The following is a 10,633-nucleotide window of genomic DNA, read 5'->3' as shown; positions in this document are numbered from 1 at the left end:
GTAACTCATTAATATCTGTGATCCATTGATGATGGCTTTTTATAATGCGTCGGACACACACTTATCTAAGAATGAATATACTCAGTCGATGGAACTGACTCAGCTGTTGTCAGAGTTTCCATCTCGGGGTTCATCAACTCAGAGTTCAGGGTTAGGTTTTCTGAAGTACCACAGCAGGTCTAGTGAACATGTTGAGTGAGTTCTCTCTGTGTTCTTCTGTTGCCAGGACGACCTGGTGTTTGTGGTGGGGAAGATGGAAGGGCTGATGGTGGTCAGTGGGCGGAGACACAATGCCGATGACGTGGTTGCCACGGCGTTAGCGGTGGAGCCCATGAAGTTTGTATACAGAGGAAGGTGAGTAAAGACCTTGGTTTGTGTGTGTGTAAGTGTGTGTGTGTGTGTGTGTGTGTGTGTGTGTGTGTGTGTGTGAGGATGAGTTCTATTATCTTACAGCATATGTAATAGTCTGATGATGGATTTGTGTGGTAAGGTTTCTGTGTGTGTGTGTGTGTGTGTGTGTATGTGTGTGTTTGTCTGTGTTGTAGAATCGCTGTGTTTTCAGTGTCGGTGCTGCGTGATGAACGCATTGTGGTGGTGGCAGAGCAGCGGCCAGACGCCTCAGAAGAGGACAGCTTCCAGTGGATGAGTCGCGTGCTGCAGGTACACACACACACACACACACACACACACACACACACACGATCTCACTCTAACCTTCACACTGAAGGCCTGCAGAGGTTGACTTGCCCCTACACACACAGTCAGGAGGGGAAATGCAATCACTCTGACTCTCCATAAGCAAACAGACTTTACATGAAAGGCCTACAAGCATGCAGAACCCCCCAACTCCTCCTAAGATGTCTTCTGAGACCACTTGGACCTTAACTTGCCGTCTCTCCCTGTCATACTAACGTGACCACTCCTCCTTCTTCTATCTCTCTGTGTGCCTCAGGCCATAGACAGTATCCACCAGGTGGGGGTGTACTGTCTGGCACTGGTGCCCGCCAACACGCTGCCCAAGGCCCCCCTGGGTGGCATCCACATCTCGGAGACCAAGCAGCGTTTCCTGGAGGGCGCGCTGCACCCCTGCAACGTGCTCATGTGCCCGCACACCTGCGTCACCAACCTGCCCAAGCCCCGGCAGAAACAACCAGGTACAGGTGTGTGCCAGTGCATGCCTACTAACTCAACATACAGGCATCTCTGTGTGTGCGTGTGCGTGTGCGTGTGCGTGTGCGTGTGCGTGTGGCTGTCGGTCTGTCTTTTGTTGTGTGTGTCTGATTAACTGTATAGATATCACTCTGTAACACAGTTCACAAAATGGTTGTGCTTGTATGAAGCCTCCATAAGTCATCATACGTCAGGGACCTTATATAGGTGTGTGTCTGTGTGTGTGTGTCTTTGTCTGTGGGCACATGCGTGTGTCTGTGTGCGTGCGTGTGTGTCTGTGTCTGTATGCGCGTGTGTGTGTGTGTGTGTGTGTGTGTGTGTGTGTGTGTGTGAGAGTGATAGTGTGTGTGTGTGTGTCTGTGTCTGTGTGTCTGTGTGTGTGTCTGTGTCTGTGTGCGCATGCATGTGTCTGTGTGCGCGCGCGTGTGTCTGTGTCTGTATGCGCGTGTGTGCGCGCATGTGTGCGTGCGTGCGTGTGTGTGTGTGTGTGTGTGTGTGTGTGTGTGTGTGTGTGTGTGTGTGTGTGTGTGTGTGTGTGTGTGTGTGTGTGTGTGAGTGTATCACTGACTGTTGGGCTGTGTTGAGCAGAGGTGGGTCCAGCCTCCATGATCGTGGGGAACCTTGTGGCGGGGAAGCGTATCGCTCAGGCCTGTGGGAGGGACGTGGCTCAGCTGGAGGACAATGACCAGGCACGTAAGGTACATCTCCATCCCACCCCACCCCATCACACAAACACGCACGCAGAGCCACTGAGGCCAAGGACAGGTAAGGATCCCCATTCTTCACCCCCTAACCTCCATATAACCTCCACCTCCCATCAGTCATGTGTCATCAGTGCTGGTCAAGAGATTCCTTAGAAACAGAAACACCTTACAGCTGCATAATGATGTCTCTCTCTTCCTCTCTCTTCTGCAGTTCTTGTATATGCAAGATGTGCTGCAGTGGAGAGCCCAGGCCACCCCTGACCACCCTCTGTTTATGCTGCTCAACGCTAAGGTAAAGCACCCTCTTGTGGCCAGATGGGGCAGTGCCACTGTCTTTAGTACTTGCCTGTCAGGGGTTATATTTTCTTTCACAAGTGACTGTATTTATTTTTTCATAGTTCATTTCATTTAAATGTCTGTGTCTGTGTCTGTGTCTGTGTGTGTGTGTCTGTGTGTGTGTGTGTGTGTGTGTGTGTGTGTGTGTGTGTGTGTGTGAACAGGGCACAGTTGCGAGCACAGCCTCCTGCCTGCAGCTGCACAAGCGGGCGGAGCGTGTTGCCGTGGCGCTGATGGAGAAGGGCAGACTGAACACAGGGGACCACGTGGCACTGGTCTACCCCCCTGGTGAGAGCATCATGTCCCTACATCAACACTGGATCAAAAAGTCCACTACTAAACCAACTTCTGAAATTAAGATGGAATGTTCTGATGAATAATAAGGTTACACCCATTACTCCTCGACAGGCATTGACCTGATCGCCACCTTCTACGGGTGCCTGTACGCCGGGTGCGTGCCAGTCACAGTCAGACCCCCCCATCCCCAGAACCTGGCCACCACGCTCCCCACGGTCAAGATGATAGTGGAGGTAAACCACCAACCTAAACCCCTTAACCCACCAACATCCCCCCACCCCCTCCACTCCACCCCTTGACTCTCCACAGCCCAGTGTGACCTCACTTGTCCCTCATGAGTCTGTCTGTGATTGACAGGTCAGCAAGTCGGTCTGCATTCTCACCACTCAAGCAATAATGAAGCTGCTGAAATCCAAAGAGGCCGCGGCGGCTGTGGACGTAAAGACGTGGCCCATGGTGCTGGACACAGGTACTCTAGTCAGCATCTAGCCCGAACCACACTGATGAACCCTCCATTTTGTTTTTCGATTTTCTCGTTGACATTTTGCCTCATTGACATCTCTCCTGTGCACCAGATGATCTCCCCAGAAGGAAAAGCCCCCAGATCTACAAACCCCCCACCCCAGAGATGCTGGCGTATCTGGACTTCAGTGTGTCCACCACGGGCATCCTAGCGGGCGTGAAGGTAACGTTTGGATGGAACAGAGAGGAGGTTGCATAAGGGCGAAGAGGAGAGGAGAGGAGAGGAGAGGAGAGGAGAGGAAAGGAAAGGAGAGATTGGAGTGGAGAGGAGAGGAGAGAGTGGAGAGGAGAGGAAAGGAAAGGAGAGATTGGAGTGGAGAGGAGAGGAAAGGAGAGGAGAGGAAAGGAGAGAGTGGAGAGGAAAGGAGAGGAGAGGACAGGAGAGGAGCGGAGAGGAGAGGAGAGGAGAGCAGAGGGATGGACGGACAGGACAGGACAGGACAGGACAGGACAGGGATGGGGATGGGGAAGCTGGACGTTTGATGCCCCTGCCTGGTGAAAACTGAGAGGCTTTTTCAGATTAAAACCACCAAGACGTGCTCAGCTCCCCTGCCTCCCACCTCTGAAGATCAGAGCCATTTTATCTAATGAAAGGGCCTTAAATCGGCCTGGATTAGCAGCAAGTGCCTTACACCAAATGCAAAAGAGGGATCTAGCACAGGCTCCACTTCAGTCGAGTCCTTGGAAGGTCTTATCTACGCTCACTCCGAACAGTTAAGCTGTTAAGTTTTTAAAAACGGTTTTGGTTTGCTGTACTTTGAGCCAAGCAGTTAAAAGCATTGGGTGTAGCATATCCTCCACTGCGGTGTGGATCTGTAGAGTCCTGCAAGGTCAGAGATAGGTCATCATTACCTCTGTATGGTGCTGCAGCGTTTGATGTTGTTGATGGAGTTGCTGTGGTAGTAAGAGCTGCCTTTCTGTGTCCACCTCAGATGTCCCATTCAGCCACCAGTGCCTTGTGTCGCTCCATTAAGCTACAGTGTGAGCTGTACCCCTCGCGACAGATCGCCATCTGCCTTGACCCTTACTGCGGCCTGGGCTTCGCTCTCTGGTGCCTGTGCAGGTGAGTGGCATTTAGTCTGTGTGTGTGTGTGTGTGTGTGAGTGAGAGTGCTGAGCTGACCTCCCTGTGTGTGTGTGTGTGTGGATGTGTGTGATTGTGTTCCGTTTATGTATGTGTGAGCTGACCTTCGTGTGTGTGTGTGTGTGTGTGTGTGTGTGTGTGTGTGTGTGTGTGTGTGTGTGTGTGTGTGTGTGTGTGTGTGTGTGTGTGTGTGTGTGTGTGTGTGTGTGTGTGTGTGCGCGCAGTGTCTACTCCGGTCACCAGTCCATCCTGGTTCCCCCTCTGGAGCTGGAGAGCAACGTGTCGCTGTGGCTGTCGGCCGTCAGCCAGTACAAAGTGCGGGTCACCTTCTGCTCCTACTCCGTGATGGAGATGTGTACCAAGGGCCTGGGCTCCCAGACAGAGGCTCTCAGGGTCAGTCTCACAGGCAGGCGCGCTGACACATACCTGCTCACCAGCATTTCTTCCCTATACTTTATATCACTTTCATTCATGTCCTATTGACATTACATGAATTTATGAAGTTCTGTACGTATAGATAGCATTGTTTATTGCAGTGCTTTCAGTACCCTGCATACATGTACTAACTCTCTCTCACTAGTTCTTTAGTAGTAGTTAAATGAGTGACTATTTGTGATAAACTTTATTCTGATTTTGAACGTCTTCATGATTGTGAGGCGATTGAAACAGACGTTAGGTGACATTCTCTTTCTGTCCTCTGATTGGTGCACTCAGCTGCGGAACGTGAACCTGTCGTGTGTGCGTACCTGCATGGTGGTGGCGGAGGAGAGGCCTCGCATCAGCCTCACCCAGACCTTCTCCAAGATCTTCAAGGACCTGGGCCTGTCCGCCCGTGCTGTCAGTACCACCTTTGGTTGCCGTGTCAACGTGGCCATCTGCCTGCAGGTGAGGGACTCGCCCACCCCTCCCCCCCCCCCCCCCCCCGCCACCCAGCCTCACCCTCCACTCACATTAATCTCTGTAAGAGATTTTTTCCTAAGAAGTTCTCTTTTATGTAACGTACTGGAGGAGGGCAGTTGTCCCTTTCTCCTTTGGTGTCTGAGCTCCTCTTTTCAGTGTTTTTCTCTCCATTTTGCTGTGCTTTATTTGTATGTTCTCCTCTCACGACTCCCTCCCTCTCTGTGTGGTACTGTGTGTTCTGTGTGTCTCTTCTCTCTTCCTCTCTTCCTGTCCTATTCCCTGTGCCCTCTTGTCAGCCCAACAGGCTGGGGAAGCTGGCAGAGCAGGTACTGTGAGCTGGCTGGGCATCATGGGCGCTAGCACGGCCTGGTGTTGGGGCTTTTAGAGTGCTTCTCAAGGGGGCAGTTGCTTTTGTGTGTGTGTGTGTGTGTGTGTGTGTGTGTGTGTGTGTGTGTGTGTGTGTGTGTGTGTGTGTGTTTGTGAATGCATGGCATTTAGAAGAACTTTCCCTTTACAGTGTCATTTTGTTATCAGGTGAACAGGACAAGATAAAATTGCAAAATCGATTGTAGATTGTAGAAAACAGATTAACTGATTGACAAAAAGGTACTCCAAATAGGTAACTCCGCCTCCCCTATGACATAAGCACATAATTTCTGAGCTTAGTCAAAGCCAAAAGGACTCAAAGCAGAAAACTGCTATGATATTGAAACCATACTGAAGTGGGGTTCAAACTACTAATGACCCCTTACTGACATGTGTGCATAGCATGTGTTGCATAGCATAGTGTACTTGTTAGAGTAGGTGTTTTAAAGTGTCTGGGTTGTGCTTTCTATTTTTAATACTCTGTACTGGCTGGCAAGTGAAATCTTTTTTTTGTTGCAATTGCTAATAGCTGACCGTAGTGTGCTGTTTGCTGTGTGAGCTCCAGTAGCCTGCTTGTGTAGAATCCTAGCAACTCATCTTTTCTCTCTCCAAGACTGCTTGTGGCTGGTGTTTAAGCGTTTTATCAGGGTTTTATGAAGTGGCTTTTTTTCATCGCTAGGCTGCGAAGTACACCACACAACACTTGATTTCAAACAAGGCCCTTTCTGAGCTGACAATGTTAGTTTTGGACTTTGGATTTGCTGACTCACAAGTGAAAACTAGAGCCTATGGCTAGCACTGAAATTGCGCCACTGTCCAAACATCTGACACCCATCTTTTAAGTAACTTAATATCAGCTCAGAAAAACAGAATCCAAATATCGCCATCAAGTACAGAATACAGAACTCTTACTCCCTGCGGAAGAGCCGGGGGTAGGGGGCGTTGCTAGGCATTAAAAACATTCAGGGCTTAGCCCAGACCTGTAAGGGGGTCCCCCGGCCTAAAGGGACATTTTGTGGTAGCTAAATGCACCATACCACACTGCTGGTCTCCATGAAAACATCTTCATGCTAGGTCACACTGACGTGGAACCTTGACCAGGTTTTTATAGACAGAAATGACATTTCTGAATACTAGAAAACAACGTTAGCCTTGTTTGGTAAAGCGAGGTTTATATTAGCCTATAAAGACTGCTGTCTGGAGATCGTTAACCTGGGATGCTATTAAAGTGGAGCCATACACATGGACTTTTACCTGGCTCTTGCTCTAGCGCTTGCCCAAGCGGCCAGTAACAGGAGATACCTCATCGTCCACCTCTTCTGGCCTCGACTGCGCCTAGTTGCCTTCGTCCTTTTTCTTTTTGAAAAATCTTTTATATCCATAGCCTTCAAGTCTTGAATTAGCTTGCGAGTTACCTCCGGTGACTACAATGACGAGGCCCATAACCAGTGTGCCCTAACTGGGGCGACAGTGGTACAGGTGGTAGAGAAGTCGTTCAGTAATCAGAAGGTTGCTAGTTCGATTCCCTGTTGAAGCGTCCTTGAGCAAGACACTGAACCCCTAATTGCTCCTGATGTGCATTGAGCCATCAGTGTAAATGTAAAATGTGTATAGATCCTTGTAAGTCGCTTTGAATAAAAGCGTCTGCTAATTAATGTTTAATAATTTAATGTTAAAATCTCTTTTGCTAAGCAGTGTGAAGCAGATCTGCTGCTTGAATGACAAAGATGACCCTAAACTTTAAACTTTCTTGAGTTTTTGATCAGTGATATTACATTAGTTTTGAGGGCTTAAATGCATGATTGGAATGACAGATAAATAGATCTGGGGCTACGTTTTTATTATTCTTATTTTTTGTAAAAAAAAACTACGACAATGCAGCTAAGTTTAACCTGAAATGATGAAGTATGTTAAGGAAGTACATCTGAAGAAAATCATTTTTTCACTATTCGAACATTTAAAAAGAATTCAGATTTAAAATAAACTTAAGTCCCCTTAAAGTGGTGCCCAGGGTAGGTGTCATACCCACCATACCTTAGGTACACCACTGCTTACAAGCATGGCCCGCATTTCATTTCATTTCTTACATTTATCACCTTCTGCGAGGTTTGAATTGACAGCCCATGCCAAAATGTGTTCATGTCTGGTAAATGTATTCAGATGCCTGGGTCTTCTCTGCCCTCTGAGGCTCTTTTGAGGGCATGTGTTTCTGCCTGGCCTGCCAACACCTGGCCTGCTCACACCTGGCCTGCTCACACCTGGTATGAGCCAAATGAGATTGTGGAGTGTTGTGTTCACATCATGTCCTGCAGGAGGAGGGCTTTTTAAATAGGTTGTGTTATGAATGCAGTTCGAGTCGTACCAGTCAGGTGACTATGATTGCATTGCATTCACAGCAGTTTGCTACATTGTAGCCCTTGTGTAGTAGATGCTAATTTTGCCCTGTGTTTTAAAAACACTTAACTTCAGAGTTAAGTTCAATCAGTGATGAGCATGTCAGGGATGAAAAAGCTTTCAGCTACCCAAGGGAGTTTGCAAATAGGCTAGAGCTCAGCATATCCTCACACGTGAGCTGAGAAGCATTATGGGATGGCTGTCACACTGTGCACAATTATAGCAACAAAAATGTCCACAATGACCATTCTCATTCTTCACTATTCTAGGGCACCGCCGGACCTGACCCAACCACCGTCTACGTGGACATGAGAGCTCTACGGCACGACAGGTACACTCATCCACTGGGAGTAGAATGGCCATGGCCTGGGACACTATTACATTGAATTATTCACCAATAACTCTGAAGTTAAACACCTTCTACTGAATATATGTGTTTTAGGAAGACTAAGTGTAAATGTAGAGCTGTTGTGGAATTGGTTAGTTCACTATTCTGTCTGTGTCTGTGTGTGTGATTTAAAGGGTGCGTTTGGTGGAGAGAGGATCGCCACACAGCTTACCACTGATGGAGTCGGGAAAGGTAAGGGCTCTTCTAAACGTCTGCATTAAGCAGAGCTCCATTTCCTTCCCCACTGACAGAAGCATCAGCAATAACTCTGTTTCCTCCGTAGATCCTGCCCGGAGTGAAGGTCATCATAGCCAACACCGAGACCAAAGGCCCACTGGGAGACTCGCACCTTGGAGAGGTGAGGCGCGCCGCTTTCTGGTTGTTAAACATATTTTTTTTGTTTTTAAACAGCATTAAATTCGGCTCACTTTTACCCGTAAATGTCTGCATGGTGAGTGGCAGGTGAGATGGGCAGGTTTACATCACATATCAGAGAGGTTGGGATTTTAGTTCCATTTTACGGTGACATCGGGGCCCTCTGGTGCACACTCTCAAATGTCTGCCTCTCTGCCGTTGGGCTGCAGGTTTGGGTGAGCAGCCCTCACAACGCCTCAGGCTACTACACTGTGTACGGTGAAGAGGCCCTGCACGCTGATCACTTCAGCACCAAGCTCAGCTTCGGTGACACCCAGACGGTGTGGGCGCGGACCGGCTACCTGGGCTTCCTCCGCCGTACTGAGCTGACGGATGCCAGTGGGGGTGAGTGAGTCAGCCAGGGATTTTCCCAAATGTTAAAAGTTGGCGACTACTGAATGGTAACCCTGTCCCAGGATTGGTTTCTAAAAGTGTGTGTGTGTGTTTCAGAGAGACATGATGCACTGTATGTGGTGGGATCTCTGGATGAGACCCTGGAGTTGCGGGGCATGCGCTACCACCCCATTGACATTGAGACCTCGGTCATCCGCTCACACAAGAGCATTGCAGAATGGTGAGGACCGCCTTTCCCCTCACACCCCAACCCAGAACCCTCTCCCAAATCCTTTCATTCTGACAACCCATAGTACTTACTCTCCCTGTATCCTTTCATTCTGACAACCCATAGTACCTGCTCTACCTTTATCCTTTCATTCTGACAACCCATAGTACTTACTCTCCCTGTATCCTTTCATTCTGACAACCCATCATACCTACTCTCCCTGCATCCTTTCACTCTGACAACCCATAGTACTTACTCTCCCTGTATCCTTTCATTCTGACAACCCATCATACCTACTCTCCCTGCATCCTTTCATTCTGACAACCCATAGTACCTGCTCTACCTTTATCCTTTCATTCTGACAACCCATAGTGCCTGCTCTACCTTTATCCTTTCATTCTGACAACCCATAGTACTTACTCTCCTTGTATCCTTTCGTACCCATGCTTCTGTTCAGGCTCTTGGGGTGTACTGCCAGGTGCTTCATTGGACCATGTTAATGGATGTTTGCAATAACAGTTGCAGATAGGCCCTTCTTACTGCTGGGACTGTGTTCAAACGCTCTGTGCTCTTTGCTGTTTTGTTTTCATAAATCAGTAAAGGCATTGAACAGTCTAAACAGCATTTTGTTAATTCAATGATTTCCCAGTTTTTGTCCTCACCCCTTTGTCACAGCTGTGTCCTCCCTGTTTCCTCACTGTGTCCTCCTCTGTGTTCTGGTGCACTACTCTGTGCACTACCCTGTGTCCTTCAGCTGTGTCCATGTTAAACACACGTCTCTTGTGTGCTGCTTTGAAGTGATATGTTCATGATATGTATTCTACTTCATGTCCTCCTGTGTGTTGGAGTTGAACATGCTAACCCGTGTCTCTGGTGTGCAGTGCTGTGTTCACATGGACCAACCTGCTGGTGGTGGTGGTGGAGCTGGAGGGCTCGGAGCAGGAGGCCCTGGACCTGGTGGCCCTGGTGACCAACGTGGTCTTGGAAGAGCACTACCTGATAGTGGGCGTGGTGGTGGTGGTGGACCCGGGGGTCATCCCCATCAACTCACGGGGGGAGAAACAGCGCATGCACCTGCGTGACGGCTTCCTAGCCGACCAGCTTGACCCTATTTATGTAGCCTATAACATGTGAGCGTGGTCCCAGAGGGGCGGGGACATCGCGGAGAGATGAACAATTTGCACACCATGGGATGGAGAGAGGGAGAGGGAAAAACAAGAAGAGGAGAGAAGCAGAAGTGAAATAGAAGAGACAGGATGTGAATGGATCTTCACTGGGGCTCTCTCCCTCCGTTCGTTTTCCTTAGAAGACTTGGGCCATTCTTAATCTCGACAGAGCTATGCAGTGCGTTTATTTTTCTATGACTCATTTGAATGCCTTGGACGTTGAGACTGCTTTTTTGGTGAGGCAGGTGACGACAAAATGTTTTTCTCTTTGTTGTCATGGTTGGTTTTGTTTTGTTTTTTGTTTTGTTTGTTATAGTTGCCTGAAATGCTC

At 48.7% G+C, this 10,633-nt stretch overlaps 1 protein-coding gene across 1 annotated transcript in view; it reads left to right on the top strand.

Moving 5' to 3' along the window:
• The window catches only part of dip2a (disco-interacting protein 2 homolog A), a gene marked incomplete at both ends in the record, with an annotated part of 99,360 nt that extends 89,090 nt beyond the window's left edge, over positions 1–10,270 (top strand). Inside the window, 19 exons of the mRNA XM_080839781.1 lie at positions 227–354; positions 546–660; positions 953–1,154; positions 1,759–1,868; positions 2,086–2,166; positions 2,375–2,498; positions 2,619–2,740; positions 2,865–2,976; positions 3,083–3,192; positions 3,962–4,092; positions 4,337–4,505; positions 4,827–4,997; positions 5,309–5,338; positions 8,042–8,103; positions 8,295–8,352; positions 8,444–8,518; positions 8,745–8,919; positions 9,025–9,148; positions 10,018–10,270. Of these exons, the coding sequence (XP_080695907.1) occupies positions 227–354; positions 546–660; positions 953–1,154; positions 1,759–1,868; positions 2,086–2,166; positions 2,375–2,498; positions 2,619–2,740; positions 2,865–2,976; positions 3,083–3,192; positions 3,962–4,092; positions 4,337–4,505; positions 4,827–4,997; positions 5,309–5,338; positions 8,042–8,103; positions 8,295–8,352; positions 8,444–8,518; positions 8,745–8,919; positions 9,025–9,148; positions 10,018–10,270 (2,352 nt within the window). The remainder of the gene's footprint in view (positions 1–226; positions 355–545; positions 661–952; positions 1,155–1,758; positions 1,869–2,085; positions 2,167–2,374; positions 2,499–2,618; positions 2,741–2,864; positions 2,977–3,082; positions 3,193–3,961; positions 4,093–4,336; positions 4,506–4,826; positions 4,998–5,308; positions 5,339–8,041; positions 8,104–8,294; positions 8,353–8,443; positions 8,519–8,744; positions 8,920–9,024; positions 9,149–10,017) is intronic.
• Between the last annotated feature and the right edge of the window lie 363 nt (positions 10,271–10,633).

This window comes from Sprattus sprattus (genome assembly GCF_963457725.1).
Source record: "Sprattus sprattus genome assembly, chromosome: 5".
In the NCBI taxonomy this organism is placed as follows: Eukaryota; Metazoa; Chordata; class Actinopteri; order Clupeiformes; family Clupeidae; genus Sprattus; species Sprattus sprattus.
This window is presented reverse-complemented; position numbering and strand designations above follow the sequence as displayed.